This window comes from Buteo buteo, chromosome 6, assembly GCF_964188355.1.
Source record: "Buteo buteo chromosome 6, bButBut1.hap1.1, whole genome shotgun sequence".
NCBI lineage: Eukaryota > Metazoa > Chordata > Aves > Accipitriformes > Accipitridae > Buteo > Buteo buteo.
In genome coordinates this window covers 37,777,201-37,797,399 of record NC_134176.1, presented here as the reverse complement: position 1 = coordinate 37,797,399, position 20,199 = coordinate 37,777,201, and the positions used below count along the sequence as shown (strand labels likewise).

At 38.9% G+C, this 20,199-nt stretch overlaps 1 protein-coding gene across 9 annotated transcripts in view; it reads right to left on the bottom strand.

The window, feature by feature from the left end:
- RAD51B (RAD51 paralog B) overlaps window positions 1–19,324 on the bottom strand; it is a 457,119-nt gene extending 437,795 nt beyond the window's left edge. For all 9 annotated transcript variants that reach the window (XM_075030457.1, XM_075030458.1, XM_075030459.1 and 6 more), the window contains exons 1-7: window positions 19,234–19,324; window positions 17,284–17,377; window positions 16,323–16,436; window positions 12,888–13,004; window positions 7,912–8,048; window positions 2,920–3,039; window positions 1,686–1,869 (exon numbers count right to left, since the gene is read on the bottom strand). In XM_075030457.1, the coding sequence (XP_074886558.1) occupies window positions 1,686–1,869; window positions 2,920–3,039; window positions 7,912–8,048; window positions 12,888–13,004; window positions 16,323–16,436; window positions 17,284–17,367 (756 nt within the window). In that variant the 5' untranslated portion in view covers window positions 17,368–17,377; window positions 19,234–19,324. The remainder of the gene's footprint in view (window positions 1–1,685; window positions 1,870–2,919; window positions 3,040–7,911; window positions 8,049–12,887; window positions 13,005–16,322; window positions 16,437–17,283; window positions 17,378–19,233) is intronic.
- Window positions 19,325–20,199: the final 875 nt, after the last annotated feature.

Here is a 20,199-nt window from a genome sequence, read left to right as displayed (position 1 = left end):
GTGTTAAAGATGACAGTAAATGAAAACATGGTTGGACTTCCACTGAATAAATTGATAAACCTAATCAATAGGTGTTTTAAAAATACACAAGCTTTCAATCTGTGTATTTACATGTAGTTACGTGGATCTTTAAAGACTTTATTTAAAAGGTAATATATCTCATGGACCAATTAACAAAGACAGAGCTGTGACCAAGAGCACAAGTTCCTGCCCAAAATCCCAGAACTTCTTATCAAAATTTTCACAGTGAGAAGGACAGACCAGCACACCAGGTATTGCCAACACCTCAAAGCAGACACGTTAGCTTTAACACAACGGAAACCTTTAAACATTCAAGCTCTCTTTTCTTCTTACATAGGATGAATTAGGATCACAATCTTAGACTTCGACAGCTTGAAGTAGCCTAAGACTTTTGTGAATATCAACACTGTCCCTCTGACTGTCAGCAGGGCAGCAGCCTGAACTGTCAGATACTCCAATCCAGCCCAGCTTCACCATTTTAATGAAGGTGGAGAGGGGAGCAGGGAGTGTCTAAGGGAGAAGAAAATAGAGAAATAGAGAAAAATAGTATCTTCCCATAAAACTTCACCCCTTTTTCAAAGGGCTGCATAATATTTCCCCAAAATATGAGAGTGCACATACTTACACACAATTCTTTCCTGGCTTTTTAAAGTGCTATAAACATGATTGGGTGCACTAACTAGAACACTATCTTTTGACCTGAACTTTGAAGGCATGTACACAGGGTTTTATCTTCTCCATCAAAAGTCTTTAGACATTACACAGCAGAAGGAAAGCCATTCCTCTTAAGTCAGCCAGTTCCACACCTCTGATGTGCATATTTCTAGTATGATAGTTGCTGTGACCTCAGGACCGTCAGAGGGAAAAGGCCTCACCAGTCTTACTCAAGTTCTTGCCACAGTTTCTCTCTTATACTGGAGTGACAAGTAGGTTACCCATACTAGGAAATACTTCCAAGATGTGAGTCTCAATAACATCTTTTGAGTTGATATGATCCTCCATGGATTACATAATGAAGGAACACACACATTTATGCAGCTTACATCTTCTAAAGCACTTTTCAATTGGTTCCACCCAGTCCCTGCACTGAGTGTCCATGTCTTCCTTTGTATTTTATGGTCAAGTCCACAGGCAAGGATTTGCTGAGCTGTTACCTTCCTTCCTGCATTAATTAGCACACTTTATCAGTCACAAAAGGAAGTTACACTGCTCCAGAGCATAAGGCCTTTTGAGATTCTAGACACTTAAGTAGAAGGGACAGAGGCAGAAAAAGATCTTCAACTAGTCAGAGTATGCACTAGTTAGAGTAAGCATTGCATTGGAAGGGAACCATCAGGGTAAGCAATATCTAATGGCAGCAAAATAAGATACAAGATTTAAAGTAAAAAAATAGAAAACAAAGCACTGAAACATAGATGGAGAATATTGAAAACCCTTATTTGAAGCCCTAAATAAAAAAAACTTTAAAAAAATACAAACAACAAAAACCACCAAGCAGAACAGTTACTGTTCCCCCATTCCTCAACTGTTTTCCAAATGGTACCTGCTTGAAGATTCCTGCTAGAAGCTTTTTGTGGTTTTCATCATCTTGTCATTTTCTTCCTTCTCAGATTTTATTACTTGATACTGTAAGGCAAAAACTTAGGAAAGGAGGAAGAACTTACTGGTATTGAGAACTCCTCTGCCAAATACTTCAACACTGATGCTCCTCTAGCCAAAAAGTTACTTCTCTCTGCCAGGTTGCCTTGGAGTTTTGTGTCAAACTCCTTTCTGACAACTGAAGCAACAGAGTCAATTATTATAAGTTTAACTTTCTTTGAAATAATTTCTTCTTCCAAAGACATAATCCTAAAAAATAAAAAACAACAACAAAAAAAACCAGTCATTGATAACATTATTTACACAATAGAACCATTTTATAACTCTGAAATTGTTTAAATAAAGGTTTACTTTAATAAGCTGAAAGTCAGCCCCTCTTCTTCCCCCTCAAGCACCACCTCCACTAACATCTGAATGTATTGAAGAGATCTGGAAAGGAATCTGAGGCTCCAGTGGGCCACATAAACCAAGGCAGGACCTCTTCCAAACCTCCAGGTTTGGAAGAATCTCTAGTTAGCAACACTATGCTGTACAACCCCTGAATGGGAGACAGCAAGTTAAGTGGACATTGTAACTGTGCCTTTTTGCTTACAGTAGCAGTGACCCATTTCCAACACCAGAATCCTTGATGTCTATGTATGCAGAAGGTCAAATCCATTTCTATATGCTTCCAGAGACTGTATGCCAAACCTAATCCGTTGATAATATGCTACTAGCTCTTCTCTCAAAGCTGCACTACAAGAAGAAACTATTCTTAGAATAATTCTCCCACTAAAATAAAATACACAAGATCATGCTAAAATATAACTTAATTCATTTTCATTGCAAAATGTGTTCACAAACTAACATAAGGTAACAACATGACAATACAACACTGCCAACAACAGCATTCAGGCTGATGACTGTTAAACAATTCCTTCCTTCCACTGCTGGAGGGGTCCCAGTCTTCCTGGAAGTAAACTGTGCTTTGGAGGAGCAAACTCCTATTTCATGGAAAACTTATACTCTTACACTATGGTCTCTCCACAGTCCAAGCCAAGACAAAACCTATCACAGGAACACTCCCCTTTAAAGGCTTACAAGGATCAGATCATATAGAAAGTCTACCAGAAATTAAAAAACATCAACTGGATTAGTCACATGCTATGAAATGAGAAGAGCAATGTCAGTCTTTCTGTAGCAATTTTACTTTGTTAGAGACCATGCTGTTATCAACATAAGATTTTGATATAAAACAAATATTGTTCTAGACAATCCAGTCAAAATGGTCTTTTTTTTTTAAACTCTGGAAAAGAATACCTCTTCAGTACACTGCCACAGGTCAGCTCTCGATACAGGTGAATGCTACGGGTCATGCAGAACAGCTTTTCATCTGAGTCAAAATAAGTAGGGAATCTGTTTCCTGCTATCTCAATCAACCTACCAAAAAAAACAGAAGGCATAACACTGCAAAAGAAATAATGGGGGATAATAAGGCATCAAGTAGTCACAAAGCAAACCTCTGGATGATAAGCAGATACCAAGTAATACTGGAAATCTTTTTCAAAGGAGAAGAATACTTTAACAGTCAGACTGAAATACTGGAAGTCAGAACAGTTAGTTTCTCTTCCCAGTGATGCTAGAGTCAGTGGTACACTAGGTAAAGACAATGTGTCTATATGTAAAGAAACAGCATATCTCCTCTAGAAGGAAACTGCAAAGTTTATAGTTACTGAATGCAAAGTTCTTCTGAGTTTTGTACAAGAGGTTCCACTCAATGACCAAGCATTCTCCTATTTTAGTTATTATATCTAAATATTATTTTCATTTACACAAATGTACTCTGCAACTCAAACCGTCTTCCCTTCCACCTTTATCTTGCAGTGAAATCATAAAGTGGACCTTGTGCTGACACAGAAATTTAATAAGCTGTTAACAAACAGAAGATCCATTACAAGATCCAGCCAACAGGGAAGCAGGACTGCAAAGAACAGAGCCCAGTTCGACTGCAAGTACTTATATAAGCAATACATGTATGGAAAGTACGCCTGCCAAAGTGAAAATCTTTTCACAGATAATATCTCCTTAAAAACAAGAACAAGGTCATTTGGATGGGAGACTTTTTCACTGAAACCATTTCCATTGTGCCAGTTACCTCTTTGTAAAAAGGGCTTATAAAATCTCAAGAAAATATAGTTTTTAGAACAGAGAAGAAAAAAACAAACAGACAGCAATGTGTCACAAAGTGACTGAGGCTTCAGCTGCCAGGTAGCTACAACTGAACATCCATTCATTCAGATAGCACAAGTACAACTGGCATGACTTGATATAATGAAATGACTGAACAGTTTAAGTGGGTGCTTCACTGATAGAACTGAATGTGGGATTCCATGATTAAGTGTTCTCCATTACCTTATTAGCAAATTCATGACCCTTCAAAACCTTGAATTAGCATACCACTGTTTATTATCACAGGAGACTAAGGAAGCGTATCAGATAACTGGTGATAACACCAAAAGAAGTCAGAGGAAGTTGGATATTTATTAATTGTTGTCAAAATACTTTTATATTCAGAAACTATGCTTTGAAAAAGACTCTTGCACAGATGTAAAACTAAACAATGACCTGATGACAGGCCAACATTTTCAGTTAAATGAGATTTTACACATAAAATCATTGAGGACACTAAATGGTATACGTTTTAGAAATGCTGACTGCCTGCAAACTCTTCAGAAGTCAGTGGAAAGAAGTTCCACCCCTCTGAACACAAGGAAATTTTATCTAGGTCCTTAAACAGATGATCCAAGAATTTAACTTAGAAGCTCACAGTTACAACCTGAGCACCATCAATTTTTTCCACAGTGAAGATTTTATTTTTTAATAACAGAAAATACTTTAATTGTTTGTATTTTAAGCAGACATATTCCGCTGCCTATAGCTTGAGAAGAGTGGCATCTAGTGGATGATACATGTGGGCACAACTTACTGGTTATCTTGATGTTTTTTATTTAGGCCCCTTTCATTAAAACCCAAAATGTTAAAGCTATTTTAGAAAAATTCTTTTAAATCAGTTTTATTTGGTTTAAAAACAGAAACACTAAGCTTGAATGTTGATATACCTATCCTGAGCAAGCAATTTCATTACAATAGCCTGAATCTTATTCATTAGATACATTACTTATTACATCTAAACTTGCCCTGCAGAACTTCCAAGGACACAATCTTGTCTTTCCATTTGCACAATTAATCATGCAGACCATTTGGGCAACAGTGATCTGTCATTCAATGGTCTGCATGAAATGAGATTCAGTATGCTTCCTAATGGACATGTATATCACAAAGAACATCATCACAAACATCATCACACAGACTGACTTAAAATGACATGCCAAAATCTTGCTAAGATTGCAGTACTATTCACAGACCTCCATGGAGGTTCAAAGTTCTTTAAGATCTAAATCCTGTTTGTCATGGTGAGACCAAAAACTGCACAGAACATGCAATCAGGGCAGAGGCCCATGGGGTGGAAAATCCATTTGTTCTCAGCTTTGCTTCACAGAAATTTGCATCTAGTGTTTTTCACAAGCAATAAGTATTGCTAGAGAGAAAAGCAAACCAAACAAATCATTTTCAGACTTTCTATATAAGTCTGGTATATTTTCAGTTAATAGCTGGCTAGAGTTGAATTGCTACAAAACTGACAACGACAATTTTGATTTTCAGACTGACTACAGCCATTCCATCTACCTGTCCTAGTGTCCATGTTCTGACAAAGCTTAATGATGGATACCATCTGCACTGTTACAGCTTTCTTTTACACAAGAGAAAAATATATACATTACAAAAGGCAGTGGCATATCTTAGAAGACCAGCCTCAATTCTGATCACTCTTCTCAGCATTGCTATTAGATTGAACTAAACTGTGATGTTAGAGAATAATTAATAAGATTATGAAAGTTTGTGGAAGCAAAATGCTCCCTGCCCTGAAGCAAGACCTGCCAGGCAAAATGACAAAAGAGAAGTGCCTTTCAGCAAAAGAAATAAATTAGCCAGCTTTATGCAGTACCTTTCTAGAAGCAGCACAGCATTACAGCCAGTATGACAGCTACAATTCAGCAGCTCTCAGCCCTAAAAGGCAGCAGGGATACAAACACTCTTCTCAGGCTTTCTGTAGAAACTTCTGAGCTTTAAATAAAAATAGTGCCAGCTAAAAGTATCCATTAACCCCTTTAAAATACATTGCTATTAAATGAGTATTTGCCCACTTATCTGAAGTGTTTAGAACAACAACAAAACCAAAATCTTTTCTACTTGCCATCTATTAATAATACAGGATTATATAATCATAAAAAAAATCAGGTTAGAAAGAGAACTCATGAGATCTCCAGGCCAACATCCTGTTCAAAGTAGTGTCAGCTATGAAGTCTGAACAAGTTATTTGAGGCTTTATCTAGTTATATTTTGGAAGCCTCCAAGGATGGAGGTAGCACAACCTGTTTGGGCAACCTTTTCCAATTCCTGACTGTCCTTACGGTGAAAAAACTTCTCCATATATCAGGACAGAAATGGATTTCAATGTATGCCTGCTGTCTCCCTACCATGCACCACTGCGGCATCTTCTTGATGGCCTCCTCATTGGTAGGGGAAGGCTGCTGTTAGATCCCCCCAAAGCCTTGCCTTCTCTTCTCTAATCTGAGCAAGCCCTCAGCCTCTCCACAAAGGGCAGGTGCTCCAGCCCTCGACCATCTTGGTAGTCCCCTGCTGAACTCCCTGCAGTTTGTCATGTCTTTCTCATACCTAGAGCCCACAGCTGGACACAGGATCTAGATGTAGTCTAACAGGTACCAAGTGGGAGGGGATAAGCACTTCCCTCACTCTGCTGGTGCTGCTCCTTAGAGGTTGCAACACAAAGTGTAAGATACAGCTTGTCTGCTGAAATTGTGTTTAGCTATCATTTCCAACTGAGCAATACTAAATATGATTCAATACATAGTCTCATCCTTAGTAATAATGCTATTTTTACCACATTTCCCTTCTACATCCTACTCTATTTTCAGCAGTTCCATTTTCACGTTCACCTGTTTTCCTTAGCATTTGCTTCTAAGCAACAAGTCTTAACTCACCCATTAGGTCCTACCCTTTTTTACTACCTACGTTTCAGGGACCTGAAATAAAAATTAAGTGGTATATAAGAAGGGAGCACCATACTTGGCAGAGCCATTGCTTGAAGCTTTTCTTTGATATATTCCACTTCCAGTTTAAAGTATTTCAAACTTTTGTTAAATTAACTTGACAAAAAAAGGGTTAGAAACCCCACCTTCTCATCCATGATAACTTCAAATGATTAAACAATGCAAATACATTTGCTTTGATACTCCAGATTCAGGCCATGGGTATAACTACCAAGTCATCTGAAATATACAAATTATTTCAATGAACATTTTTCTGCCCATTTTTCTACACAAACAAGGATGAGACTACTGTGCTACTTGTCCTCCCCAGACCCTTAACTTTTGAACTCACTAATTCCAAACAGTGAGAAAGGAATAGACATCTCAAAAACATCAAATCCTCATGGTTTAGAAAAGTTGGTAGCTAAGTAAAGTAAATTACAGCTACCTTTAATGAAATACTGCAGAATTATTTCAACAGTTAGTTAACATGGGAAGAGTGGTAACCAACACATGCACACATCTGTAACTCTCAAGCAGATACAGTATATAGTGCCTCCTGTCTATTCAGCAGTTAGAAGATACTGTAAGTACACAGCTGAGCAGTTTCTGTCACATGGGCAAAGCAGGAGATACTAGAAGAACAAAAGATGTTATAGAGGTAAGAGAATATAGTACTGCAGCGAGGAGGCCCCACTCAGCAGAAACAGGCAGAAATCTGAAGGAAAACTGGCTGTGTCAGTCCTACTGTTCACAGAAAAACCTTCATTTCCTTTGTACTCAAAATGCTGGGCCTTTACATGCTCAAAACCTTCCTGATAAATCAACAAACTAAACTGCAAAGAAAGATTGCAGGTACAGGACTTTTAAGACCATTTATGAATTAGAGAGTGCGCCATCCACCTCATCATGCCACAATTGGAATCTGCAACATCATACAAATTAGGAAGATGAGCAAACCATTCTATTAAATTAATTTCATCATCTATGGAATAACTGCATATATCAGATGAATGTTTAATAACCACCATAGGTGTTTACTTTATAAATGCTTAATTATTGTTCAGAAAATAATTGAAGGCTCCAAGATAAAAGGTGCTAAAGAAGTTGCAAGTGTGTATTTTAGAATTTTGCATCTTACCTTTCAGCACTGAATGCAGACTCTGTGTCAACATATATAACTGCCCCATCTAGTCCTCCCATGCTTACAGGCAGTGTAGCCAGAACACTCACCATAATACAAAATTGAGTTTTGCCACAACCTGGTGGGCTAGTTATCTGGAAGAAAAAAGATGAGTAACATAAACAAGAGATGTCACATGCATTTCACCCTAATTCTACTTTTAACGAAGACCCATCAGCCCAAACTCCGCAAATTCTGTTCTTCCAGTTACCAAAGGAGGAGACAGCCACAAAAAAGATAGAACGCAGCCCACAAAGAGCAACTTGCAGTTATTCTTGGACCTGTGCCATGCAAACTCATCCACTGAAGAATAAACAGTTCTTCTTCAGACACAGCATTATGCTTGTACTTTTATTCTTTTGACATCCTTTATTACCTCCCGTATTTGAGGTCCCCTATTCTCCCCCTCCTCTTAGAAGATCTTCCCTAGAGCCACACCTAGTTCTCTTCCATCTCCCTCTCTGTGCTACCTTCTAAAATAGAGCAGAATTTAAAAATTCACAGTTGACATTCACATGACATCAATGCCCTTTAGAGCTGAAAACAAAGTCCAGAGCTAATGAGTTCACACCTGTAAATGACTGCTTAGGAATCATCATTACCTTGGTTACAACCAGGTCTCCCTTAGAAATCACAAGGATAATTGCTTATATCCCATACAGACTGAATGTTCAATATGAGCCACATATATACATAAAACAGATTTTATCTGCCCCAGAGACTACACTCTGCTATGCAGCATGTGTTTTGTCATTGGTGTTAACTCCCTATTACCATATCTCAACATGAACACCATTTAATGATTCAGACCAGCTTGCCAATTTTAAGCTTTCACCTGCACTTACTGAAAGCCTACTGCAGTTAAGTAGTATTCAAAAAGAGCACACAACTTGTGTGAAATGGCTCCAGTATGATTTTGATCCAAAAGAAAAACCACAAGGATCAAAAGAATACACTGTTTGATGAGATTCCCCAGTTTCTGAGAGCAAGATTTTTCTACTAGAGATGGCAGTATGCTGGTTTTCATCCACTGCAGATCTTGCAGAGATTGTAAATGAATGCTGGGCTCTGTGTTCAGATAATCATATGTTCATTACCACTACAGTGGATCTATAAATACAGTATTACATTGTCACTGCTTCTGGGAAGGGAGATGATGATATCTTAAACATAAGAGGGCTTAAAAACAGCAAATACAAACTTGAAGTGACTTTAGGCAGTAAAAGCAGAGAGTGGTGGGTTCATTCTGATGCTAGTAGGGACTAAATAATAATGCAAGATAAAAGTAAGACTCTCCAGGAAAGTTAAACCGCAAAATGAAGCATACCTCCTCAAAACACCTAGTACTGCCAAAACAAAGGCTTAAATACAGAGCTGTTGTTTTAAATTAAAAAAGAAACCTTACAACAGATTGAAAAATCAAACTGATTTTTGAGCCTAAATGCACAATAGTTTGTTTTTAAGTACAAACACCCTTTCACCACAAGATACTAAAATATTGCTATGGTTTTGTTTTAAGCAGCAGCTGCATAACTTGAAGCACAGAACATTTACAGGGAAACACTGAGGGACTGCATTAGCTACAGTTACACATTAGCTGCTGTTAACAGTTGGTTAATATGCCTTTAATCACTTTTGCCTTTAAACAAAGACTGAAAACCAAGCCATATCAGTGAATCTACTTGAAGATTTAATGCCAGAGAAGCATTAAATTGTTTTTGTTTAGAAGCACATACCGCATTTAGTGAATTCCAGTTCACAAATTAGTCATATTTATGCAATTACCTGCCCTCCATCCAGTGTACTTAAATTACAAAATGTCGTATCAACAATAGCTGCCACATTTTAATACAAACCCAAAGCATATGCAAAAATTGCAGAGGCAATACATGTTCCTTAGACTGTGATAGCCAAGGAATCTCACCAGCTGTTTCTAGTTAAAAAGAACACTTGAAATGAATGAGGGGAGGGCATCAATCCAGCTGTTAAATTAAAACATTCGGACAACTGTGAGGACACCTCATAAAAACATTTGTAGTTTCAGCCTTGCCTGGGAGGTGCACTGGAATCAACATTTATTTCAGTGGCTGATGCAGGAGCTAATTCAGCAGAGATGCTTAAAAATGTCTGAGGATATGAGCATCATATCAGAGAAAGACAGGGAATCTTGCAGTATGAGCTAGTACAAGGAAGTAAGCCAATGGAGCAAGAGAGAATTTCTATTCCCAAAGACAACAATACTTCATCTTCTATCAGCATTCCTTTAAAGGGCATTAAAATGGGATTTTAAATAATCCACAGTGAACAATTTTAAAGAACTACCACATTTTATTGTAGTTACCACTAGTTCAGCAAGTGTTTTGAACAATACAATCTTAGTTAACGAAACTCTAAAATTCCTCTAGTGTAATTTAAATCAAAAGTCTGCAAAAAGTTTGCTTAGTTTGTTTTACTCTAAATTTGCTCTGAAAAAAAAAAATCAAGTCCACCCAGAGAGAAATGTAAAGACTACAACAGTTTTTAATTTTTCTCTGCCTAATAAAATATACTTTTATTTTTCAATAAGCTATATATTTTCTCTGGCACATCTATAGGGTCTGGATGAAGTCACAAGGAGCTAATTCTTCTTCAGCTACCAGGGGATTAAACTCTTCAATATTCACAAAGTCATTACTTTAATTTTTCCTCAGAGGAGTTGGCCAAAAGTTCTGACATCTGACCACAAAATTTCTGCTATGATTTAATTTCCAACTTAAAACCTAATAGTGGTTTGGGAAAAAGTGGTCCGAGACAGTGTAATGCAAATTAAATCCCTCTGGCACTCAAAAAGCAAGAAGCGTTGTCTGTATAAGATACCACCACAAGTCTTAACCCTGTGGCTCATGTACTCAAATTCCAAGTTTCCAAGCACCCTCACTGCTGGGTAAAGTAACAGGCAGACGATTTAGCCATACCAGTCAGGAAGTAAATGCTGCACACAACATACTTTTGAAGAGAACTTCTCTCAAACTTAGAATATTTGCCTAATAATAAAAATACCAAAGGGCAATCTGCTGGTCAGCTATGGCCCAGTAAGTTGCAAAAGAGCAAATTAAAATTATTAAATTCCAAAGTCATGCGAATCCAAAAAGAACATGACCTGAAAGTGTTCACAAGCTGCAGTACAGCATCAAAGCAGCAGACACTTGACAGCATTCTACTAAAATTTCATCTAACAATCATATTGAAGAACACTTGCAGTGCTGCCAATCTTTGAAACTACTTCAGGTCTCATAAGTCTTGCAAAAATGCTTTTAAAAATCTCCAGAACAGGCTTTAAATGAGAAACTCAGTTACTGCATAGTTAATTGTTCTCTGCCTTTATGTGTTGAGAAACCCCTAACACATGCCCTAATCGCTTTCCACATTTAGTACCTAAAAGGCACATAAAAAACACCTCTAATCTCTTAAATTAGTCATCTAATTTCTGGGGTCTACCTAGTTCTCTCTATAATATTTCTGATTAAACAGTTATTATGCATCAGTATTGTCAATCTGGCACAAGGGTGCAACCAAGACCAAGCTACTGGTGGTAGGATGTAGTGCTTGCAGTTCTGATCTCATCCACTAGATGCCTTGTACAGACTTCAATATCTCAGTCCCTTGGTGAGATCACCTATTGAAGATAACTGCATTAGGCAGGTTTGTATTTTTAACCAAAATATGTTAAAAAACAAAAAACTAAACATTCAAAAGTTTTTTTCAGAACCAAACTTAAAGTGCAGCACCTTTCCCAGCACAGTGCTCTTCATTTACAATCAGACAGAAGTTCAGCCTATCTTTGAATGTATTCATTTCACCCAACGACCTTTAAATACATTGATACATATGGAGTATGACCATGCTTAAAATAGAGTTTAGCAACAGTTTCCCAGATTTTCTCGTATCTAAAGAGACAAATATATTAAGGAAACACTGAAAAAAAAATTAAAAATTTAGTATTGTGATAATTAACCACACTGAGTATTACAAAACAGATAGCTCTGGAAAGTTAAGCATTTGCTTCCTGAAAAACATTATTTTATACCATCACAGGAAAATGATATTTGACATCCCTGTTTTGAGATACACTGCTTACGGAATTTACTTTCAAAAAAAAAAAAAACACAAACAAAAAAAACCCAACCCAAACCAAAACTTAGAACTCAAAGGTTAGCTAAACTCCAGTAAAACTCCCACCATGTCAGCCACTGCTTTTCCCAGAACTCCCTCTAGAGCAATGCCAAGAACATGGCAAAAGTCTATCAGCGCTCCAGAGCCATTCTACCTGGTCTTCAGGTTACAGACAGATACGCAACTTGTAGCACTGCAATGTATGCACATATAATACATGCCTTAATTAGTCTTTTTTTAAAAAGAAGGCATTACATATTTATTGCGTAAGTTAGTCACATTCATATGTAAAAGCTCTGTAAAGTCATTCTCATACCTATGTGCTTCACACTTGTCCTAATTGCTTATTGTACCTTCATAAAAATTAATGACTTGGTAAAGTTATAGTGAGTATTAAAAGGACACTCTCCTGATTCAGCACCTTGTGCTCTGACCAAAAAACCACACTGCAACTTTCCCACTGTAAAATCCAGCCAACAATTCTCCCAGATTTCCTGGGGAAAAAAAAAAATTTAAAAAATCGCTTTTTTAAAGGAAAATAGGGTCACCAAATCCTTTAATTCCTTCATTTTCTCACTTACCTGACATGCTGGGGAAAAAAAAAATGCACCACCAAAAAAAAATAGTGCAGCCTCTAGCAATGAAAAAAAAAAGCACTTGTCATCTAAAATTTTTGTGCATTTTGTGTTTAAAGCACCTGACACAAGACAGTCCAACCTATCTGTGACTTTTGACTTCTAGGTGTGATGTGCAACTGCAGTAAAATATATTAAACAAGTTACCTCTGTGAGGGATCCACAGGGCACTCCACCCTGCAAGACTTTATCCAAACTATGCAGCGTGGTGGATAAAAAGGCTGAAGAGGGATTGACAGACTTCCTCAGTTTCATTTCATAAGCCTACGAAAGGAGGGAAAAAAGCAAAAGAAATAAACAAACCAGAAAATGCTTTTGTTTTTAATGGAAATGGCGAACATCTCGCATTTGCTTTCATCAACCTGGAATGACTTAACACTCGCCAATGAGCAAACTATTCCTATCTTCAGCTATAGTCCTCTCTTAGCTCATCACCCTTCCTTGCATTTATCTCTCATTTATAGCTCACAGAGTAAATTTAAAAGTTTGTTGTATTTCCCTCACCACAATATTAAATAATAAGCCTTTAACAATGATGTGTCAAAGGTTTTCTCCGCTCCTATTCAACAAGGCTTGCTTTCAACACATAAACCTCCAACTTTTACATAAGTAAACACCATGTGGATGGTTAGTGACCAATGCAGAACACTCACATAAAACCTAAAACCAAGAACTCCCTGGCCAACATTCGTTACCAATTTGAAACCACGTGGGTTGAAGAAAAAGTTCGCTAAAGATTCTCAAGTCTTTGAACAAGCCTAGGCTGATCTTGTAGCCGTTCATAATTTTCCACTTTTGTGAGGAAGACTCGTCAAGAAGATAGGACAGATACAGAACTGAAAATAGTTTACTGACTAGAGGAACTGGCCCAAGATCAGAATTCTAGTTCATAAGAACTATTTTCATTTGGGGAATCAATTTAAACCAGACAGAGAAGAAACAACAAAATGGAAATGCTGATCTGGAAACACCAAATTATGACGTTTCCAAAAGAAACAGGTCTTGCTTACACCTTGCAGTACTCTGCTAAAACTGACACATTCCTCAACCACTAAGTATCCTGATCATCAGAAGCTTGATTTTTAAAGGAAAAGTCCAGGATCTAAAGGTTGTTGCTCTAGTAATAGTTAAGGGTTCCCAGAAGTTTCAGACTCCTGGCCCAACAACAGGGATTCTTGAAGCCCTGTCACAGCATACCACCATAACCTTCCACGACTGACCACTCCAGAAAACCTAATTTCTCTATGCCCGAGAGAAATGCAGGCAGCAGATTTATCCCAGTGTTAAGACAGTCTGCTGGTAATACGGAAGCACTTCCACTGGAATCATTGATAACTAAGTAAATAACCACACCATTGAATGCTAGATGTTTTAGTCTATGCTTGTTGGGCCAACAAGTGAGCATTTTTTCCTGAAGTTCAGAAAATTCACTTCAGAAAAAGCGAAGATCAGAAAAAAATCCAGCTAGTTCTATGAGCAGGCTAAGATAAGATAGCTTGTACCCTCCTTTTTTATGCTACAGTTCTTCCCTATGTTATAACAGGTAGCTTATTAGAATAATATCTGAAATTCACTCAGACCTTCACTGTTCTTCTGTTCTATTGAGGAGAAATATATAAAAAATAGCTTTCAAGACACAGAACAGGCCACTACAAAAAACAATTAATTTTACCTCACTCAAATGGGATGAGAGTTTACACTCGATTTTACTTTAAGAGTGAATACATGTACTGATGAAGAAGGATTTGCAACATATTTTAATTTAATCATTTCTAGTTTAACCTCTGACAGGACTTGAACCCTGTAGACTGGAAACAAACCCTGTAGACCATGGAAACAATATTCTAGTCTAGCCTTCCTGCCTAACATGGACTCTGAAATTTTACCCAGTAATTTCTGTATTTAACCCACAAAATTAGGGTTGAACCAGACTGCTTTTCAGTTAAAACAAAAAAAAAATTAAATCGTTGAATCAGGAGTCCAAGTGCATGAAAAATTACCACATCTTTAGACAACCTTTTCCAATAGTAACTTATGTTCGTTTCTAAAGATTTTCTTATTACTTCCAATTTCAGGGATTTATTTTGTAATTTATCTTCCAGCCACTGGATCTTGTTCAGCTTTTTGTTCAGTTAGACTCTAGAGACCTCTAATATAATTATCCTTTTCTAATCAGCATATAATATGATCAAGTCACCCCTTAACCAACTTCCTCTCTGATGAACTCAGTAGGCTTCACTCTGTACTTCATACTGCAAGGCAAGTTTTCCAGAAGTTAGAATTTTACTGTATATCTTGGCATACTCTCAAGTTTTGCTGCCAGTGCTTCTAATGTTGTATCTGGACAGTATTTTCCCCTTATAAATAACTCCTATTATCCAATATGTTTATTTTTTTACTCAAAGATACTGTCAAACCTTCTTGCTACATCAGTCATGATGTACAACAGTCACTCTGACCCGAAGTCCATTTGAAATCCTGTGCTTCCAAAGGTTCAGTCCACACCCCTTAAAAATTGTAACTTCCTCTGTTTCTAGAGGTACAGCTCTGTATTGTATGTACTTACATAGCTGGTCATCCATCAGCTGGCTCTGTATTAACAGACCTTGACAACAGCTGTCTGACAAACTTCAGTATCTGCCATGCTTCTCAGCAAAGAAATTTGATTGAATAGTGATGTGTGGATGACAGGCAAAAGCAAATGCTAGAACTCTACTTAAAACTTCCACCTCTCTTCAATTTATTGATTATTAATAGTTATTGATGGAAAACTAGTAACTAGCTAGCTTTTAATCCATTTGGTGTAAGTCATATTAATTCTACATATCACTAACTTTAACGCAGTATGTTTGTGAATTTAAAGTTTCACAGAGTTACTGCTACAATTACTATGCCAATTCCGCATAATAACCTTTGACATGGCTTATTTTTTTCAGGAAAAAAATGCAGGCTGCATTTACACAGGTCAGAACTGTCCATGTCCTCTCTGTTCTAAAAATACATCATTTTTGACATCTTTTCACCTGAATTCAAAAAAGAAGACAAAATCCAGCCACTGCATTGCAGCTAAGATCTGCTAAGATCTGTGCTTCTTGCACTCTCCCCAGTTTGGCTACCTGTAGCCTAAGCACACTACAGCTCATTTTCATGGATGGAAAAGTCCTCAAGAAGTTATTTTCAGGACTACTTCACTTTTTGGCACCAATTTTATATCTAAAACCAATTTACACTGAAATTCTTATTCTTTGCTTGTATTAAACAATGCCTTTTTTTTTTTTTTTTACTTGCAGGGTCCAAACTAGAAGCAATTTTTATATACTGGATTGCAAGAGAAAATGCCATATTTCCCTGCTGCACTCAGAACTGATCCTGCAAGCCTGAACAATCTCTTGAGGCTATAATGCCTAATAAAAGTCACTGCATCGAACTAAAGTGCCTCAGAGATCTAAATTTAAAAATAAAAGTATTATTTCATTGTGCAAACTAAGACATCACAAACCTCCCAGGTAAAAAGATGAGTGACACTGTTTAGCTTTTTCCCAGATACTGTATCAAAAACAGAATCAACGCAAGCATACTTACTGTCTGCATTTTGGGAGCACAAGCTCGGCTGACTCTACAAAGAAGTTTCTGCACATCATAGTAGCTCTGTCCCGTTACTTTCATTAGCTCCAAGAGGGAAAGACATAAAAAGTCCTGGAAGATGATAGAATAGTTCAGAGAGTTCAACCTAGAAATCAGGACTGAGGACTAAACTGATGCAATTTATACACAACTAGTACACACTCCACAGGTTTACCAACTGTGCCATGTTATACACTATTATGCTGTATCTCTCCTACCTTTCTCTGATACTAGTGTATTAAAATAAATTGTATTCATATTTTAAAGGACATGGAGTCAAGGGACCAAACATTCAAGAACTGTGTGGTGGAATTGCAACAAGGTAACACCTTTTTGCCCACAAAAGTCTCTATCTACCTGAAAAACACTCAAAATACATCATGTCTTCTAGACCACAGTCCTAGGCCTAGATCCTGTAACTATGATGCATAGTTGAAATATATAGGGACTCTTGGCTCTCTTTAGGTGAGCATTCTTAACAACTTCAGAACGTACTACTGAATCAACTTATAACTCATAGTGTAACATCACAGCAGATTCACACACTAGGTTATGTAGTATATGTGTGTTTTTGTGAACTGTTCACAAATGGATGTCTTACTCCATAAAATAGTAGCTGCACAACCCTGCTAAAATAAAGCATCCTCAGGATGTTTAGAAGTGAAGGTAGTAAGTACATACAAGTTTAAATGTTTTAGTTAGGCATCTATCATTTTAAAGCTATATTTTTAGAAGGCAGCAGGCCAGATGGAGCTTGAAATGTCCCCTACTTTCTATAAAGCTCCCTGTAAATTAAAACTACAAAAAAATAAATAGTACATGCATTAAAAAACAAGCCCCACCCACCCCTCCAAAAAAAAAACAAAAAACCACCCCCAAAAATCACCCCCCCCAAACATAAAATAACTCTTTCTTTCACCTGACAGGTAGTGATCTGATGGCGACTCAGCCTTTCACACAGCTCCTGAGACAACCTTGCTCTTCTTAGTTTCTTAGCAGCCATGCTCCCCAATCTACAGGGGGAAAAAAAAAGAAAAAAATTTTTGAAAGATGCTTGGAATATGACTATGTGGACAACTACACTCACTGCTTGCTAAAGAACAGGAAAGCGTGTGCACACGTGTGTGTGCATGTAAGTCTATGTCACATTAAATTATATTACCACTCTGAAAGCAGTTATGTTAAGTTATATCTCCTCATACTTGACCACGCATGAGATCATGCCAGTAAGAACAGAAGAGTCAGGCAATGTTTATAGGGCAGATGTTTCTGGGACATAGAAAGTTGGAAATTACTCAGTGGTGAACTGAACAAGAACTCCTCATGCTATATTGCACTGGAAAGAAATAAGGTTAACTTTGGATGCCTAAACACAAATAGTAATCACAGTAAGTATTTAGCCCTAGAAGATACACTGCTAGAACACAACACCCAGTTCCGGTGACCCAGGATTTGTGACAAATGTTGAAAGAACAGGAAGGACCCGGAAAGGAGACACCAGAAAGACTAAAGGGCTGGAAACATACTTTAGCATGCAAGACTCAAGATGGTCAAGCTAGTCAAACCCATCTCATAACATTCATATGTAACAATTTATGAAAAAACCACAGTTAACAAAGAGATATTTAATTTAGCCAACAGTCTAAAGGAAACCAGAGGCCAAAGCTAACCACATGAAGACACGAACTACAACATAAATATTATTTTGTTCTAAAAGTGAACAAAAATACCATTGGACCAAGGCAGCAACAATTGTGGTATATTCAGTCACTTACACAAATTGTATTTACCAAGATTGCTGCTTAAAGAGTATCTGATTATTTCAGATACGCCTTAAGACTATTTTACTTAGCAGGTAAGATTACACTGCTACTACAAACCCTTCTCCCCTTAGCCCTCAGCTATTTACATTTGTCCCCTTTTTTTTTTTTTTTTGTTATTCTATTCTACTGAACAAAACTCCACAGGATGGTATTCAGCTCAGTACAACCTAAAGCACACATTTTCCTAACCTATACGTATGTTCAAGCACATAGCTGTTTCACACATGTTATTTAGGCACTACTCCTAGTATTTATTCAGCCAAAAGTTCAGGCAAAATAAAAAAGATTTTAAATAATGTGAAATTGCTACAACTTTTGCAGATGCACGGGCCTCTACTTCTTCACAAGAGGGAAACTTTATTGACGCCTCTACAAAATCCTCTTTGGACAGGAGGAAAATCAAACGTTTGAAGAGTTCAGCATCCCTCAAGCTACTAGCTGTATTAATAACCATTCAGAACACCAACCGCACGCTCTGCCTCGAGCACTACGGTGGTTTCTGGGTTTGCACATACATCACAACCCGCTGCAGCTGAACGAAAGCCTAGGCACAACCCCTGGGACCCGGTTTTGGGACTGAAGCGGTCACAGCGGAGGCCGGCAGCAGCGCCGCCTGCGCCCCCTCTGTGGTACCGGGCCGGGCAGGCGGATAGGGACACCCGTGAGGGGGAAAACGTACACACATCTATCGGCACGGACTTACACCGGGTGACACGGGTGCTGCACGACAGCTCGACGGTATCACTTCACCCGGGATGAGGAAAATGAACTTACGGACCCAACACCTGAAGGCGGCTGCGCCGCGGCGGCACCGGGCTCCCCTCCCGCCGCCCAGCCCAGGTACCTCAGGCGCCCGCCCGCCCCATCGGTCCGGGACCCGGGGCTAAGCTCACAGGCGGAGCCCTGGCCCGGCCCGGCCCCCCCATCGCCGCGGGCACCCGAAACCTCGCTCCCGCCGCAAACCGGCCTACGCCGCCGCGGCTCCGGGGTCTCCCGCCGGGCCGGGCCGAACCCGCCCGCCCGAGGAGGAGAGAGCCCCCGCGCACCTGAGAACTTTTTCAAAGGCTCCGCGCGGCCGCGCGAGGAGGCGGGGCCGCCGGGCAAGGCCTGCACTCGCGATTGGCTCCGCTCTCGCCACTCCCCCTGCACCCGTGAGAGCCCGTGGCGCGCAGGGCATGCCGGGAGCGGGGCGGAAAGGCGGGAGCGGGCGGGCGCCGCCCTGCGGCCTGTGATGGCGGCGGTGGCGGCGCAGCCCGGTGAGGGCCCTGCGGCCGCCGCCGCCGGTGTGGTGCTCCTCCTGCACCCCCTCCATCAGAACAGAAGAGATTTGGGGGGAAGGAGGGGCCGGAGGGGCTGTTCAGTGTTTATCCCTGCTCGTGAACGTGAGCCAGGCTGGTGAGGTGGAGTAAATAAGTGTGCTCCAGGCACGGAAACCTCGGGGGTTGCCTTTCACAGTGCTTCCATGCTTTACCCTAGAAATTCCTGTTGTCCTCTGCACATAAACCATCTACAAAACTTGAAAGTCTAAGGGATAAAGAGTGCTACACGTTCTTTCATTTGTTAGTAAAGAATATTGGAATAATGATTCTTGTCTTCAAATCGAGGGCTTACAAATGTCTGGCCTGCTGCCAGCTCCAGGAGAAATGCTTTCTGACCGAAGAAGCTATTACCCTGTAATGTGAACATAACAGGGAGAATCAGTTGTCAAACATGACTAACGTAACTTTAGTAATGTCTGTAAGGTGAGTTTTCCAACTCACTCTAGCTTATATTAGAAAGTACTGAAGTTAGTATTGTATATATGTTGTATGTATAATCTTCACGGATCTAAAAATTAACCTAGCTGGAGAAAAAAATGGACCAATAAATAGTACCTAGGATGTTTACTGAAGGCCTGTGCCTTGGGAACTGCATGGCTGGGGTTTTGTCTGTACTGAAAAAGAAATGCTACAGTGAAGCTGCGAAATACAGAACACTTCAGCCACTTTTCCAAACTAGCAGACAGGAGAAAC